This window comes from Maniola jurtina, chromosome 19 (assembly GCF_905333055.1).
Source record: "Maniola jurtina chromosome 19, ilManJurt1.1, whole genome shotgun sequence".
In the NCBI taxonomy this organism is placed as follows: domain Eukaryota; kingdom Metazoa; phylum Arthropoda; class Insecta; order Lepidoptera; family Nymphalidae; genus Maniola; species Maniola jurtina.
This window is the reverse complement of record NC_060047.1, coordinates 7,838,429-7,856,378: the sequence shown is the minus strand read 5'-3', so window position 1 is coordinate 7,856,378 and position 17,950 is coordinate 7,838,429. Positions and strand designations below refer to the sequence as shown.

Below are 17,950 nucleotides of genomic sequence, written 5' to 3'. Positions count from 1 at the left end.
AAAATAAAATTGACACAATCACAAATGAACATTGAACACGTCAAAATTAGTTTTTTTCCTCCAACGAGTGATACGAAACGATGTTTTGAAAATGCATTTGTTGACAATAATGCGATTTCGGAGTACCTAGAAAACTCGCGGAGTGTTATTCATGTAAATTTTAGTGTATGGACGTGTTAAGTGTATTTAATTTCAATGAAAATGAAGGCTGTTCTAGCGACTGTAATCACCGTAGCCCTCACTACGGTGGTGATAGGCAATGCCTATTACCAGAAGAAACAATTTTACCCATCCGTAGTTTATTTAACCAATTCAAACCCATCCATGGCTGTAAGTAACACAAGTTTATCATAATGTCTGGTTGTTTCTGGAACAACTTTCCTTTCGACCTTGTAATTGCAATATTGTCTTTATTTTAATGATTTTTCATTAAAAAGCAACATTTTTACGACTACTTTGATAAGATAATGGATTTACAAATTACTTTACAAATTATAAACAAAAGTATTTTTGTTAAAGTCATAAGTCATAACAGATTGCATTCTGATCCAACTGACGCGCCACCTATTAATTATACGGTGATGGTACTGTTTTAGAAACCTTCACGCAAGTGTCGAAGACAGCTGTACGAAGTTTGAACACCATTTGATGAATGATATGCCAATGCTTAGGATTTTATAAAACAAACATTTATTTTTAAAATAGTATGAATTGCAGTATCATTTTGTAATTGCAGGTAATGTACTTACAAGCCTTTATACTGGTCTTATTGGTGGGTAAAATTCTTAGGAAAATCTTCTTTGGCCAACTCCGGCCAGCAGAATTTGAGGTAAAAACATTATATTATTCTTTAAATATATTTACTTTACAACTTAAGAAATCTTACTACCTACAATCTTGTCAGTGTTGGAACTACGTAAGTTACATTAAGTTATAATAAAATTAGAGTAACGCAAATGGTGATGGTGGTGATAAATTAAGAGATCCTACTTCCTACAGTCTATAGTATTGTTGCAACTATGGAAGTAACATAAGTCATGATAGCACAAATGATGATGAAATGTCACTAGAATATAAAGTATTTTGATGACACAATTTTTAATCTGAACTTTTTAACATAATAGTTTTAATTTTGTTGTCTACTAACTCTAATTTAAACTCAATTGATAGGCTTACAGCAATGCTGTTTTTTTCTGTATTGTAAAAGGGATAGCATTTAGTTTAGAGATTATGTAAAAGTTTTCACACTATGCTGACATCAACATATAATAATAATTAGCAGCCAACAGCCTGAAGATGCATAGTGTAATAGCATATTATAGGTTTGAAGGAAAAGTTGAATATGTATGGAAATAAGTTTCAGTTAGTAATTATGATAGATTAAACAAGATTTTACTGTTATCTCTTTTAGCACCTAATAGAGAGATCCTGGTACGCCATCACTGAGACATGTCTGGCATTCACAGTTTTCCGAGATGATTTCAATCCTAAGTTTATAGCACTATTCACTGTTTTGCTGTTCTTGAAGGCATTCCATTGGCTCGCTGAAGACAGGGTTGATTATGTAAGTTTATTACTAAACATTTTAGGTTTTAAATATAAAATGTCTCTTAACTTGAACAGAATATATAATAGTAGATGATGCTCGTGACTTCATCTGCTTGGATATAAGTTTTTAAAAATCCTATTGGAACTCTTTGATTTTCTGGGTTAAAAAGCCTGTGTTAAATCAGGTTATATGTTATCTCCATTCCAAATTTCAGCCAAATTGGTTCAGTCACTGTAACATTAAGATGTAATGAATTTTTTTTACATCTATAATACCTATTGATAAGATTTAAAGATAAAAAGAAGAAGAAGATCAATCAATAAAAAAAGTAAAAATGCAGATTTTTACCTAATTTTAACGATTTCTCCAATCTAAAATCCTGGGGCTGGCTTTCTGTTTAGAATCCCAAAATCTCAGGATTGGATAGAAGAGCGTGGATGGAATTCTCTACTGGCCAGCCATGTTAAGCTGGGGTTAGTTTGCCTAAGTCAATGATTATTCTGTTTTGCAGATGGAGAGAAGTCCAGTGATAGGGTGGCTGTTTCACGTGAGGATCCTAAGTCTCTTGATGCTTCTGGCCCAGTCGGACTTGTATTTCATCCACCATGCATATTTATTTACTGCTACCAAAGGCCCATCTGTTCAATTAGTCTTTGGATTTGAATATAGCATACTTATTATAATGATTGTGAATATTCTAATCAAGGTAAGTGTTTTTTTGTTTTTGACTTTTTATTAATACACATTTATTAATAGATTATGACTGTGATTCTGCCTGGGAGAGTTTAGGATTTTAAAATCCTGCTGGGTTTTCTGGGGCAAAATAATATAGCCTATGTCCTTCTTCAGGATGCAAGCTATCTGTGTACCAAATTTGTCAAAATGGGTAAAAAAGATGGGCTGTGAAAATCTAACAGACATACAGACAATCAGACACATTTTCATATAATTTAATGTTGTAAATAATATTAATATAGATTAATTTGTCTTATTATGTTTAATGTCTGTTTGTTATTTAATTTTATAGTTATTTATCATATTATTTGTCAAAGTTAAGCATAATTAAATAGCTTTAGTCTTCCAAACTGCAATAGAAAATTCATCTTACTATTCAAATGTGAATGTTGTTTTAAATGTACCATGATGTTTTGCAAGATAAAAATAAATATCTAAAAAAAGAGTGATGACTTTAAATATTAATTAATGATGAAGACAAAAATGTAATAACAGCCTCATAACAGTATTTAATAGAGCAAAACTGGTTATTGGTTACAAATAACTTAATATTGCAGTACTAATTGCTTTACATTGCTTAGTTAAAATTCATAGAAAAATATCTACTAGCTATTATATTTGACTAGCCAATGCCCGCGACTTCGCCCGCGTGGATTTAGGTTTTTCGAAACTCCGTGGGATCTCTTCGATTTTCCGGGAAAAAAGTAGCCTATGTGCTAATCCAGGATATTATCTATCTCCATTCCAAATTTCAGCCAAATCCGTCCAGTAGTTTTTGCGTGAAGGAGTAACAAATATACACACACACATACAAACTTTCGCCTTTATATTAGTGTGATGTGATGTGGTTTCATCTGCATGGATCTTATTTTTAGGGTTCCGTACCCAAACGGGTACTGCGCAAGGGGTTCGCACTTGGCCCGTTTTCAAGCTAATATTTATTGCTTTTCCGAGCTAGTGAGATGAAAAATGCCTTGTTGCAGTACGTCCTCCACGCTATCGACTCCCGGTGGGAGGCGCCCTGGGAGAGCAAGGCGGCCGTGCTGCTCTACACGGAGCTGGCGATCAACTTCCTCAAAGTGCTGCTGTATGTAGGCTTTGTGGCAGTCATGGTGCGCATTTACACACTGCCACTCTTCGCCTTCCGTCCTATGTATGAAACTATGAGGTGAGAACTTTATCTTGTATTAGCTGACACCCGCGACTTCGTCCGCGTAGATAACACAACACACAACATATCTCCCATAACACAGTTTTTACTTTTTTGGGAGTTAGTAGCCCAAATCATACCTTTGTCAACGTTTTTTTGGTAAATAAAACATTATTACATTTATTTAGATTTTTCAAAATCCCGTAGGAACTCTTTGATTTTCCGAGTTAAAAGTAGCCTATGTTTTAATCCAGGGTATAATCTATCTATCTATCAGACAAATTCGGTTAGTAGTTTTTGCGTGAAAACATACACACAAACTTTCGCCTTTATAATATTAGTGATGAAAAAAAGACGAAAAAAATGAAAAAAGCCTTTACTTTTTTTAGTCTGTATTAGTTAAAAACTGTATTGCAGTTGTAAAAACTTACCTTCAGATTCAGAAGTTACAGGAGAAACGATTTGTTTGCTTATCATATCATTAAAAGTGTTACACTTTAAGCATGCTAAACAGTTTTTATAGTCATGGATTTGGTGTGTCATTGTAGAAGTTTCAAGAAGGCGTACAATGACGTGGTACTATCGCGGCGCGCTATCCGCAACATGAACACTCTGTATCCCGACGCGACGTCCGAGGAGCTCGCCGCCGCCGACAACGAGTGCATCATCTGTCGTGAGGAGATGCATAGTGGTAATATACGCGTTTTTTAACTCTAGGTCTTAAAAACAGGGTTTGTAGTTACTACTTAGGGGTACTAGTGCCGGATTGACGCTAATCCAATTGATTTAATGATAAAATTGATCCCGATTGGATCAATTTTACTATTGGTATTTTATTACCAAAATGATTATTTATCTCAAAAACAATTCTGGTTATCAACCAAATGATGGATGGTTTTGCTTTTGGTACTTTTAGCCAAACTTCGATCGAAAGTGGGCAATGCGGGTAAAATTGATAAACAGGAAGTATATTTCCATATCAAAATCAACTTTACTTCTTTTCAGTTCTTAACTCAATCTTTGTGTAGATGTGTGGTACCTATGAAGTCATTAATTAAGGCGTAAATGTTATTTAATAGGTGCAAAGAAACTGCCATGCAACCACATATTCCACGCGGCGTGCCTCCGGCTTTGGTTCCAACGCCAACAGACCTGTCCAACGTGCCGTCTCAACGTGCTCCGCGCCCCGGCTCCGGAACAAGCCAACCCCAACGCGCCGGCGCCGCACGCCAACGCACCGCACGCCAACGCGCCCAACGCTAACGCACCTACGCCGCCGCCACCCGCTGCACCCGTCCCACCGCCCTTCCCCAACATGCCGCCGCCACGTAAGTTCACTTACATATATTAGAAACCCTAAAAATAAATACGGTTAATCAGTTTATGGTTCAACATAGAGGTTGAACAGTAATTATAATTATCTATCCATCCATCCGTCCATCTGGCATAGATACAATCACAGAATAATAATCATAGATATAGAATTAGTAGATAGTGATCATATTGCTGGGAATAATTTACCTTTTAAAATTAAATGGTGAAAGAATTTTTCAAATTGTGCAGTGGTTCTGGATCTGAAGATCACTTTTCCAGTCCACACACACATACACAAACCTACACCCTTTATTTGTAATAAATGTAGATGTATTGTAAATTAAGTAAGGATTTCCAAAAAATGGCTTCTTCATTTGTTCTGCCAGCGATGATGGGTTGGGGCATGCCACCGCCGCCGCCTCCGCGCCCCGCGTCGCTCGCCAGCCTCACTGTGGAGGAGTTGCAACGCATGGAGGGCACTGAGAGGAGGAACATCGAAGCACGATTGCAGGTACTTACCAAGGTCTCCTAAACATATCCAGCTTCCTGAGAGAGAAATCGGCTTGTGTGATGTTTCTGCCCATTAAAATACCCACAACCTCAATGCCTATTATGAGGCTTAAGAATCTCCTAAGAACATATCTGAATAGACAAGCTAGGGCCTGCCCATCGTGCTCACATTTTGGCATTTGTTTTTAAACCATTGAAGGTTTTCTACAAACAATTATGCTTATGTCGCTTAATGATGCAGCAATGTAGAACCAGCCACTGTCCAATGAGCTTGATGGCCTTCATTTAGTGATGATCACTGAGTTAGCGAATCACCCCGCAGATACTATGTGAATTTTTATATCCAAATGAATAGAAAGAAACAAAGAAGCATGTTCCCTTTGTCATCATATTTATTATTTATTTTTAGGTTATCATATTTTATTATATGTTTTTATTTATTTTAATACTGAGCATTATTAACCCCCGACCAAAAAAGAGGGGTGTTATAAGTTTGACGTGTGTATCTGTGTATCTGTCTGTGGCATCGTAGCTCCTAAACCAATGGACCGATTTTAATTTAGTTTTTTTTGTTTGAAAGGTGGCTTAATCGAGAGTGTTCTTAGCTATAATTCAAGAAAATCGGTTCAGCCGTTTGAAAGTTATCAGCTTTTTTCTAGTTATTACTGTAACCTTCACTTGTCGGGGGTGTTATAAATTTTTAATTTACACTTGTTTTACCTATTTTTGATCGCATTATTATGAGTCTCAACTTTGGCACTGTGAATAATAACAAAAATCAATATGGCTAAAAAAATATATCTTTGAAATCGGAATTTTAATGTCATCACATCACAGTCTATTTTGAGCTACACATTACGGCACGGTACTTATGACTATAAAAAGTGAATTGCGTGCTGACCACATTAGGATGGAGTTCACGGTTTCTCCCTATTCTGTTGTAGAATAGTGAAGGAGGTTGTGAAGTTCCTGAGTGTACTCTGTGGCAATTTGCCGCTTTTATTAAAGTTGTTCACCTTGCAGCTGCTTCGCGAGATACAAGCCATGCTGGACGCGTCGGTGCTGCTCATGCAGCAGTACTCCAACGTGGTGGCCAACCTGCCCCTCAACTGCTCCAACGTCGCTACGCAAACTGAAATTATGTAAGTTATACTCAAATTCCCTCGATACTGCAATCATCCATCCATCAGCCTGGAAAGTGCATCACCACACAGTAGAAACTTCGGCTAAAGCCGTAGCTAAAAGTTATTAGTATTATCAAAGTTATAGAAAATTAAAGAAATTCAGTTCCAAATTGGCTAAAAGTTGAACAAAATTATGTTTTTTTTTAAGTTTGCTGTTTCCTGTTGTCTCCCTGTACTTGCCACAAATAATGTCAATTATTACCATTATGTATTTATTTACGTAAAAGTAAATAAATATTAATTAGTATAAAAACAGTGTTCAATTTCGGCGCTTGCTCGTAACTTCGGCCCATTTTGACCCAAGCCGAAGGAGGTTTTTGGCCGCTAAAGATTTGACACTAAAAAACTCGCATTATGAATGCTATCATCAGCATTTGTCAGCCCAAATCGATTGAAACATCTATAATTTGATTTGCAGCCGAACAGAACCTTCCCCGGAGCCGTCGCCAGTGAAGGTGAAGACTGAACCAGACGTGGTGCCCACCACGTCCACGTACAGGCCCACTGCTGGCCCGTCCACGAGCAGGGATGATTTCAGCTTCGATGCGGCGGAAACCACACTAGATTCTAATAGGTAATATCACAGGTTCAGGTATCAGGTTACACTACAACCTTCAGTAATGAGGAATATTTTTTTAAACTATATTATAAGCTTGCTCCTTATTGCAATCACAATAGTAGATGATAATGCAGCCTAAGGTGGAGCGCACATGCCTAGAAGATCCCTGTTCACTCTTCTTCAATAAGACTTTTTCAATGAAATGCAGAAAGAAGGAAAATTAATAATGTTTTTTTCCCCAGGGAGAAATCCGACGCCGACGCGGAAGAGCTCCGGAGACGTCGATTACAAAAATTCAGTACAGAAAAGTGAATGTGCTAAACAAACAATTGTGTCCCACTCTCCTTACTTGCTAATTTAAATGTACAAAGTGTTTTGGTACGTGCAACTTGCAAGCATTGTGTATTCTAATCAAATGTAAATGTATTTGTGTCCTTGTAAATATATTTGGATATATACATGAATACATTTAAAAATGCAAATTTCTTTTCTCTTGCACTTCATTGGTCACTGAAAAATTAGTCAATGAAAAACTTAAAACGTTTTGCTATAATCTATTTATTTAACTGTAATATAATAAGTTTATACAAGTTTTCTTAACAGTTGTAAAAAGCGTTGATATAACCATACACATTAGGGTTGTAATTTTCTAATACAGGCATACCACTTAAATAACGGCTCGAATCGTACAGTTTAACATCGTTTTTGCAATACCAAACATTTTTTGTTCCGTCTGTACCATCTACGTTCAGGGTATTTAGTTCAAACACACCAAAATGGAAGCGTTGTCCATCGGTTTGAATGCAATTTATGTGTATTGGCTCAGGTAGGTCCTTTACATCCTCCTGTAACAAACATAACTTATTGTAAATGCTTATTATAGAACATAAAAGTTTTATCATGGAACTATACAGTAATATTTCATTTAAGGACTGGACACATTTACACTATCCCATGCGACCAGCCAACCACATATTACTGAGTCTAATTAATACTTTGATAACCAAGAATTGATTTTATAGGTCAGATCAAGAAGTAAGTTGAGGCTGGTTTATACAAGGTGCCAAAAATAGTCAAGGATAGAGAAACTACACCAAAAAAAAACAATTGTTCACATGAACACTTTTCTAACATGAATGAATGAAAAAAGACATGATTCACACAAAAATTCTTACAAAACAAAAACAAAAAAAAACTATCTAGCAAAAAAGATGGAGATCCAATACTGTGTTACAAAAGTGTCTGTGTGAATCATAGAAAATGATGATGACCATGACTCATCACCATGGATTTAGGGTTTTAAAATAATGTGGGAACTCTTTCATTTTTCAGGTATAAAAAAATCTATATCTATCTCCAAAATGCAAATAAACTCTGTACTAACTGTAACTGTATTGTACTCTGTACTAACTTTTAAATATATAGTTAGTGCAATAAAGGTAGGTAGTGCAATAAAGTTTTCTAAATAAATAAATAACTTTAAGAATTCTTTGGAAACACTTTGATTTTCTGTTATATAAACCAGCCTATGCTTCTCTATGGGATGCAAATGCTTTTTTGGAGGGAGCTATCCACTGTACCAAACGTCAAAATTGATTAAACAGATGGATCGTGAGAAGGTAACAGACACACTTTTCTAGTTACAATATTAGTAAGGATTTTCTGTAATAAAGATATATATCTATCTATGATATCATCTTTAGTTGTTACTATCTTTAGTTGTTCCAGAGTTAGTTGTTACTTTATGCTTGATTATAGCTTAATGTGACTGCGAACGTAGCGTGCTACATGCAGCGAGGGAGGTTGACATAATAAGTTACTTCATTACCCCATGTAGTTGTTTTGCATATGCCGATGCTACAGTGAATGCATGCGTCAATGAGCGCCCCAAAATTTGAGTGGGGGTGACTGGCGTCTCATACAGGTTGCCCACTTCGGTTCTGTTGAAATGGAGCCAGGTGGTGTGAGGATGCTTTTTAGACACGCTTGGACGCAGGGCTAAAAAAAATTCGAATACTAGAATTTCATACATTGATTAGTCTATTCTTTTTACAAATCAAAACTTTGGTCTTTGAAGTAAAGGTTTCTTCTCTGAGATTATAGTATCGACATGTTTGAGACTTCTTGCTTAATTGGAGGTATGTATATAAATTCTAACTAATTATTTATTTATTTCTGTATTTCCAGGATAAAATAATTCATAATTTACACAAACCGTAGTTTACGCTGAATCTTTTCAGCCTGCACATTAAAGTGCATAAAATCAGAGAGCATAAGAATGTAATCCTCCTTTTGTGCTTTGAAAGAAAATCACATTGATCCATTGCTTCATTGTGGCATGCTTGGAGGACAAACACACTTTTGCATTTATAATATGGGTAGTGAATTATTGTTATATTATTTATGTCACTCTATAGGTACTTACGATATTTGCTATTTTCATCATAAAAGTGTTCAGGTGGCAAGGTAACAGTATGTTTAACAGGATACAAGTCAGGTATTTCAATGAATGGTATATCAGATTCACTCAGCTCATGCTTCAGTGGCTTATTGCTTGTAACAAGAATTCCAGAGACATCTTGAAATTGTATTAAGTCACCTTCCTTGTCAAAGACACTGTGACACTCAACTTCGTTTACCACATATTTGTTTTGAGTAACTTCCACATCATTGCTTTTTTCTACAAGTTGGAGTAGCTTGTTAGTGAGAATTTCGCTGCAACATAATAATATCAATTTTCAATATCAATAATTGGTATAAAAATCCCTATTTATCCATACTAATACGAGTATTATAAATTCGAAAGTATCTGTCTCTCTGTCTGCTACCTTTTCACGGCCCAACAGTTTAACCGATTCGGACAAAATTTGGTACAGAGTCAGCTTATATCCCGGGGACGGACATAGGCTACTTTTCATCCCCAAAAATCAGAGTTCCCTCGGATTCCTAAAGACCCATCTGCTTAACCGATTTGTATGGAATTGGGTACTGAGGTAGCTTACATCCCTGTAATTGAGATAGGCAACTTTTTATCCCGGAAAATCAAACAGTCCCTACAGGATCTTTAAAAACCTAAATCCACGAGGGCGAAGTCGCGGGCATCCTCTAGTAACTTATATTAAGAAAGAAAATTAGGTAACTGCTAAATAGGATCTTCTTGTGCTAAAAATGCACTATGAAATATTTTTATTATCTTACTTTTGTGCTAGTGTGCAGATGACTTCACCAAGTAGCATGTTACATAATTTTACAAGTGATTATTTTCATAATACAATTTTGACATAATTTACTCACTTTCTCCTTCTGTCAGAGATGCCTAATATTCTCGGAAAGTTAAAAGCTGGTCTTTCTGACTCTTTAATTTTGGGCAACTTCTTTTGCTCACAATCAAATACATTTGCACTTAAAATTGCCTTCTTTACTCCCTCATGAATAGCTTTAGGAGCTGATACCTCAGCCAGCTCTTCAATCCTGTGAGGAAGCTTATCTTCTGCTATGATTGTTTTAGTTAATACTTGAGCTTGTGATATTCCTTCTAGCAGAACGCTGGTATGTTTAAGAGTTAAACATGGCCTTTGTTTATAGTCTGGATGATTTTCATCAAGTGGCTTGATATGTTCATGTGGTCCTATGATTTCAAACCTGCAACGATTGACATAAAAATATCAAAATATACTTAGCATTATAACATGCTTGAATGTGATATTATATTTTATTATAAACATCAATTACAACAAAGATTACAATGATAGAAATAGAAAGATTTTTATTCAAATAAATATTAGAATTGTCACTGAATCTAACACTGGTTCAAAATGCTTATTCTACTGAGAAGAACCAGCAAGAATTTCAGAAACAACAATAAATCCCAATTTTACAGCCCTAGCCCCAAACTTCAATAGAAGCAATGCAAAGATTGCAATAAATTATTATCTTTCGGATTTACTAACACTAGCTGTTGAAAATACAAAGCTAAAACAGAAGTGTCTATCATAATTTCAGACAAAAGCAAATGTGATGTGATTTAGTTTGATGCTTGAGGGGCTAATACTAGAAATAATTATCGATTCAGGAACCTTTCTGTGGAATGCTAGTATAGTTAATAAGAGCATTTAATGAGTGAACAAATAAAAAGTTTCAGTTTCTAATAGAAATATATATTATTGTAGTTATTTAAATTGATACAACAAAATTTGTGGTATTAAAAAATAATTTTATGATTAATTTGAAAAGAGTTACCTCTCCCTGGGTTCTTGTTTCTCTTTCACGAACTCCAGAGCATCTTCAACTGGTATACCTTTTGCTTTTAGACTTTCTTCCAACCCCGTATCAATCGGCACGCGTTTTCCTTGGATCAACCAATGTTTTTTAAACATAAACCCTATATGTTGTCGGTACAAAACCTTCGATAATTTCATTTTAACGTTTATTTATCACTTTTCAAACTGGAATAAATTTATTCACGATAAAATATACAATTTTTGATTTTTAGAAAAATTAGGACCAAAACACCGAAGTCCGAATATAGATGACATTGACAATTGACACAATTATCAGTCTGTGGTTGACAATGACAAGTGGATGTTATAGGCCTCAAAAAAGTGATGTCTAGGGCCGTAAACTAAATTAAAAAAGTAGATGTTATAGACTAAAGCCTAGAATCCAGAGCCGGAAAGCCAGAAAAAAATGTTATTTTTTCTCAACTAGCTTTACGACTCTGGATTCTTGCCCTTTTGAATAATGTTATTTTTTTTCAGAGACTCTGGTCAGAGAATACCCATTTGAATAACCATAGCGGGACTGTGATGCCCTGGTGGTGGCCACGTGGTGGTGGGAGGGCGGTGTTTCTACGTTTCTACTATTTTTGGTTTATCTTAATTTCTGTAGGACATCCTAAATTATTACTTACCTTAATTTTTTTTGTAAAACCTTGATTTAGGCCATTAAAATACTACCCTAAATCCCTGTTAAAAAAAAATAGTCACGTGCGAGTCATTTATCCACCCTAGGGTGTCCACCCCTGACTTAAAAATAATAATATATAAATTCTACTGACGGTATGGGTAGATAGACACGCGTTTCTAAGTATGCACACTAAGGGTGGCTAAACGGAATATAAGCCGATCTTTCAGAATTTCATTACAATGCACACAAGCAGCGTGCCGCCTCCGAGCGTCTCGATGAAGCCTTAGCTGCTAGAAATCAGATGTTTATCTGCTGAATTAATCGGTCAGACGATAGTAGATAGGTACCAATCTCGACTCTCGCCTAAAGCTATTATATTTTGAAAGCTTTGCATCATGCAGTATACTTACTTGGGAATGAAAATGTGGGTACCTACTTTGGTTATGTACTTAGTTTCAGAAAAACAGCACGTAATTTCGTAAATATATATATTTAAATTTATATCTTCCATCAATACATACAACACTGATAGGTACATCAATTTGGCTGATAACACAAATATCATTTAAATAACATTTTTATTCAGAATTTTTAATCTCTATACATAGTTATTTCCTATCTTCACTTTAATGTTAGCACGGGGAAGACATCGTTGAAATAAGGATATTTATGTATTGAATGAATGATTTATTTATTCACTCATATTCATTTTACAATACAAAATTACTTAGCATAAAACTGAAATTAAAAAAAAAGGTAAAACTGGTGGTAAACTACACGATAAAACCGGCCTTCAACTAGGGCAGAATTTTCTTTATTCATAATTGAAAATACATTTTTGTGTTCTGATTTAAAAATAATATCATTAGGTGCTAATGTATTGAATGAATAATATGTAAGTATTTATTTCATTAGCTAATTGTTCTACATCCAGTTGAAAGCCGTTCATAAAACATTGGGTTTTGGATGTAAGTATGAATCGCTCAATTATATTGATCAACGAAATAAACAGTATAATATTGATGGAGGAGTAATACTTTACAAAATAAAACTTATCGAAATATCTTCGGTGTATGCTAGGAGCTATAAAAATTGAAAATAATACAACTAATTAATTTCATAACTATTCAGTAAGACATACAATCCCTTACCACGAGATCAGAGACAAGTTGACGTCACCCGGTGTTGCTTAATATTCTCCAGAATAAAAAAATCCACCATTTTATTAATATCGAGGGTTTATAAATTAAACTTCTTTAAGTTTTACAATATCGAAGTGAAGTCCCTTTGGTGATTTCACAGTCGTTTTTTACCAATTGGTGGGCACGTGGATAGATTTCAATAATCTTTGGACTTTATTGAATTAAATAGATATTTCTTGTCCGTCATCATTCTAACTATGCATTAATTTAACCGCATATTGCAACAATTTGCGAATCAAACATACAACACTTAATACCTATTATAATAATATAATACCTAATTATTTTTTTAAAGTAACAAAATTAACTTATATTTACAATATTATTAAATTGATAGCAGAATATTCACTAATCTATTGTAAATGATATCTCAGTACTGCAGGAGTAATTGATACGAGTTGATAGTGTAGGTAATGTGATTGAAAATAATGAATGGTATCTATTAGACAACAAGTAGATACCTAAGTATGTTATTTTACGGATGTTTGGAAGATACCTACTTGGTACAAGTGTAAAAAGGGAATTTGGACCCAAAAAGGATTCCAAACGAGCGTAAAACGAATTCATAAACATGGGATAAAGGCGTTATATTTTGTAAAATCATTTTAAACATAACTATTTAGGAGAGCCTCCATAATTCCAGTGCTAAGAACAAGATTAGTACCTATCTAAGTTTTGCTTTTAGGATTGCATCGAACGACATTGATTTATAATAAAAAACAGAAAAAATTGAAGTTTTACAAACTTTAGAATACAAAATATCAGATCAGATTACATAAATTTATATTTCTTAACATAAAATACCATTTATGAATTTATAAAAATTTTGGATGCATAAAATTGAAAACTTTTTTATTTTAAATCAATGTCTAATTTAATTTAAGTATATTAAAAATTAACAACAGTTTGTATGTGATAAGGCACCGTTGGTTAATCTGATACTTAAAATATGTATACTTTAGTTTCCTTAGTTTACTTAAAAGGTGAACAAGTAATTTCTCGCTGAAATGCGAAACAGGCGCACTATACGCGGCCGATGCTACCTTATTACCGCAAACTGACAACAAAATCATGAGAGTGCAAAACCTAACTCCAGAAGGTCTAAAGCGCCGGGCAAATGGCATCGTTTACGCGTTTCTTTGAGGATTCTGCGATTTGTTTATTTTTTAAGCAAACTAAGGAAAACTGAAGCAGATGTAGGTATGTTATGGAGTAGGTATAGAACCATGTAGTCGTAAACCTCATTAGTAAGTAAATAAATTCCACTGGTGGATGTGCATGAGATCAAATACGACATTTTAATATGAAAAATCTACGTTACATTAAATGAAGATAAAAAAAAATATTCAAAGATGTAGCGGCATCTGTGTACTTATTACACTTGTTATATTATATGACTTTCATTAGAAAATGAATACAAATGATTTAGTTTCATGACCATATTATGAGAGTTTTTGTCTCAGCTACGGTACGGTCCCGTAGTAGGGGCATTTGCGCTCCGCTTGAGAAAAAAAAAATTGAAAACGTTATCTTTTTGACAAATAAAAAATAACGTACACTTGTATGGCTTTTTTTCACTGAATACGGTTGAGAAGGTAATTTTTGAAGTCCGTTTTTCCATTTATTAATTTACTAAATGAATGTGGTGAGACACGGTCGAGTGGAGTCGGGATCAGTCGTCGTCTTTTTTCTCCATTTTAGGCTCGTACATTGCGTGCAGCTGCTCTGGTGAGATCCTACAAAGAAAAAAATAATTAAGAATGATTTTTTACTTATGCGAACATCGATTTAGGAAAACGTTTTTTAAATAATTAAGAGGTTATTCGGAGCTGCGAGCGTATTTGATTCCCGTGTGATCAATCAAACTCAATGAGGTCATACTTATGGTACTTAGACAAATTATTCAACAAATTATTATCTGTAGGTATACCTGCGGGAATATATTATTCCCTATAATTCCATTAGAATCATTCATTGTCAGGATAACCTAAAGAAAGGAGGACTTCGTCTTCAACAGCGGAGATGGTGCGTTTAGACGGTTTAAGGATATCATTAGAAACTGTCTGTCAGAAAATTTTCTATCGCACTCAGACCTCTTTTACAAGGCATCAACACACGCACGTTTTTTGTAGGGAATTACTGAATACATGGGAAGTACTTAGTGCATAGCTACATTGGAACTTACCGAATACATAGTACTTAGTGCATAGGTATATTGAGTACCTATAGAGCCATTCACACCTTGTTTGTACTAAACAAAAACATACAACTTGTGAACTTATTCTATAGTCAGTGTACGCGCCACTACGTATTCGGTAAGATTCATCCAAAACCAGACTCACTCTGCGAGTATATTCAGAAGCAGACATTCGATCCGGGAAACTGAGTCTGCGTAGTTCAAAATGTATGTAATAATGAGCGAATGTTGTACGGCGCGCGTGAGGTTCTGACAGACAATTTGTGACAACATGCGACCGGCTGATACCTACTTACCCAAGCAAGCTCTGTAGGTCGCAGACGAAGCGGTAGACGTAGCGCTTGCCGGCCGTCTTGTGGATGATGTTCTTGTCGTAGTAGTAGCGCAGGCCGCGCGACAGCTTCTCATAGTTCATCTTGGGCTTGTTCTTGCGGATGCCCCAGCGTCTAGCCACCTGTGGACAACACCATTAAAAAATTAATTAGTCGCAAATCTTAATGTGATATAATTACAATATCATGGTCTTCTGGCCTTTCATGATTCTAGGTCAACGGGAAGTCCCTACCCTATAGGTTTTGACTCCCAATGCGAGTGTCAAAATATGCAGAGTAAACTGTCGTATCTTTTGATTGCGGTGAACTCACCGCAATCAAAAGATACGACAAATACGATACGAAAAATCATACTTATAACTATAAGTATGATTTTTTAACAGTTCCAAGAGATTGTAGACATTTCATATTAATTTCAACTTGATGCATCCGCGTGTTCCTGAGAAAAAGGACCTTGACAGATAGATACACAAACAGAGGGATACCCAAGTAATCCTGTAAGAGTTCCTTTTTTCCTTTTGTGGTACGGAATCCTTAAAATAGTAATGTCTAAAATAGGTTACAAAACCCTGGTCAAAATACCAGGAAGACAGAAGGTCTTAGAGAAAAAAATCTATGAGAAATAAATAGTAAGTGTGTGTTACCTCATCCGGGTCAGTGAGCTTGAACTCCCAGCCGTCGCCGGTCCACGAGATGAACCCCTGGCAGCTCTTGTCCGTGAGCAGCTCCAGCAGGAACTGCCACAGCTGGATGGGTCCTGAGCCTGTGCAGATGGTACACACTTGCTTTACGATGTACGGGACATTGTTACCACCTCAGTTTGAACGATTTAAAAAGTTCAAAGGCATAAATGAGAAGCAATTATAGGAAAATATTTTTTTTGCTTTTGTTTTTCAAGGAAAGGCATATTCAGAATATTTTCAAAATTTATTATACCTAACCATGTCTGTGCAGTGATAAAAGGATCTATAATTTTCTGTTTACATTTATATAGTAGGTACCTACCTACCTACCTACCTACCTACTATATTTTATATTTAACTTAACTTCTAGATTTTGCAGATAGGGCATCAGACTGACAGACAGAGGTATAAAAAGAAACCCTAGCTTGGTTTAGAGTAGTCCATCGATTTCTTAAGACGAGTTCCTTCGAAGCAAGTCGACGTAGATAGCGTACCAGTGAAACAGGGCCCGGAGGTGGGGTAGGGCAGCTTGTCTTGCGGCAGCAGCGCGTGCTGCTCGCCCGGCCACTCGCTCCACTCCGCGCAGCCGCCGTACTCTGTCGCGTAAGCCTCGCCGTATACTTCTCCGCCTGCGCCGTATCTCCCGCCCGCCGCTGCAACAATACATACAGGTATCATTACCCATCCATTATCCAGGATTGCATCATTAACCAATACCTTCTTATTTCAGTCAAAAATAATTTTGACCACCCTCAATAGTATTTTAGACCATTTTTACAGTTATAAAAGTAGGTAGTTTTGACTATTACCTACTAAATAGGATAAGTAAATACCTACCTATTTAAGAGTGAATATCTTGCCTTTAAAAGGAGAGGTGCAAATACAAATGGTTAGGTATGTTTATGTAGATACGCCTGGTAGGTATGTTACAGTTAATTATAATATAGGTATGCAAAAAAGTTAAGTGGCCAAGGTTTATTAGAAAAAGATTTCAGTGCGATAAACTACAACAAAGGCATCTCTTACATAGCACGTTATTATGTATTTATTCATGTTCAAGGCAGTGTTGCTTGATTGTTCATTAAAGTGTGAAAATTGCAGATGAAACATTTTATGACGCGCTCGGAAAAACTGATTGAAATCTCAAAACTTGTTTTCCTTTTTATAGCAAATTCCAACTTCTGTTCCATAATAATTGTCATTCAAGGACACGGAATGGTTGATAATAATCATCATCAAGGAGCTATGCATGGAAAGCATGGGTAGTAAATAATAAAGTGAATAGTGATCAGGGACTAGGCAGGTAGGTACACTTATTTGCAGGATGATCTCTAAAGGTGATAGGTATTTATGGGCGGTTGCCGGTGTTTATGGGTAGATGGGTTATGAGCAGCGCTTTCGCATGGTGGTGGTAGTAGTCGAGGTACTGAGACTTAGGTACTTCTCGGACAAGGTTTTGGGTGTGCAGATGTTCTTTTTGAGCGTGAGATCCTACTGTTGATCGTCGTCGAGATATCGAGAGTTAGGCAGAAGAGAATGTTATTTATTTCATTTGTTGAATATTATGTCATCACCATCATCATGATTAACCTATCGCTGGCCCACTACTGAGTATGGGTCTTCTCTCAGA

At 35.6% G+C, this 17,950-nt stretch overlaps 3 protein-coding genes across 8 annotated transcripts in view; 1 reads left to right on the top strand and 2 right to left on the bottom strand.

Moving 5' to 3' along the window:
* Positions 1-7: 7 nt before the first annotated feature.
* LOC123874764 (E3 ubiquitin-protein ligase synoviolin) lies at positions 8-7,477 on the top strand. Its single transcript, XM_045920254.1, has 11 exons — positions 8-330; positions 737-829; positions 1,412-1,564; positions 2,061-2,255; positions 3,268-3,452; positions 3,983-4,125; positions 4,514-4,762; positions 5,135-5,259; positions 6,282-6,400; positions 6,861-7,016; positions 7,244-7,477. The coding sequence occupies exons 1-11, from the start codon at positions 196-198 to the stop codon at positions 7,311-7,313; spliced, it is 1,623 nt and encodes a 540-aa protein (XP_045776210.1). The 5' UTR covers positions 8-195; the 3' UTR covers positions 7,314-7,477.
* Positions 7,478-7,542: 65 nt separating this feature from the next.
* On the bottom strand, positions 7,543-11,544 carry LOC123874765 (39S ribosomal protein L37, mitochondrial). Its single transcript, XM_045920255.1, has 5 exons — positions 11,241-11,544; positions 10,296-10,643; positions 9,427-9,716; positions 8,830-8,999; positions 7,543-7,846 (listed from the first exon to the last, which is right to left on the bottom strand). The coding sequence occupies exons 1-5, from the start codon at positions 11,417-11,419 to the stop codon at positions 7,598-7,600; spliced, it is 1,236 nt and encodes a 411-aa protein (XP_045776211.1). The 5' UTR covers positions 11,420-11,544; the 3' UTR covers positions 7,543-7,597.
* An 833-nt stretch (positions 11,545-12,377) lies between these two features.
* LOC123875157 (ETS-like protein pointed) overlaps positions 12,378-17,950 on the bottom strand; it is a 199,542-nt gene continuing 193,969 nt past the window's right edge. For 5 of the 6 annotated variants that reach the window (XM_045920839.1, XM_045920842.1, XM_045920841.1 and 2 more), the window contains 4 exons: positions 16,815-16,973; positions 16,282-16,400; positions 15,602-15,759; positions 12,378-14,844 (listed from right to left, as the gene is read on the bottom strand). In XM_045920839.1, the coding sequence (XP_045776795.1) occupies positions 14,781-14,844; positions 15,602-15,759; positions 16,282-16,400; positions 16,815-16,973 (500 nt within the window). In that variant the 3' untranslated portion in view covers positions 12,378-14,780. The remainder of the gene's footprint in view (positions 14,845-15,601; positions 15,760-16,281; positions 16,401-16,814; positions 16,974-17,950) is intronic. The other variant, XM_045920840.1, reaches the window with a different exon arrangement.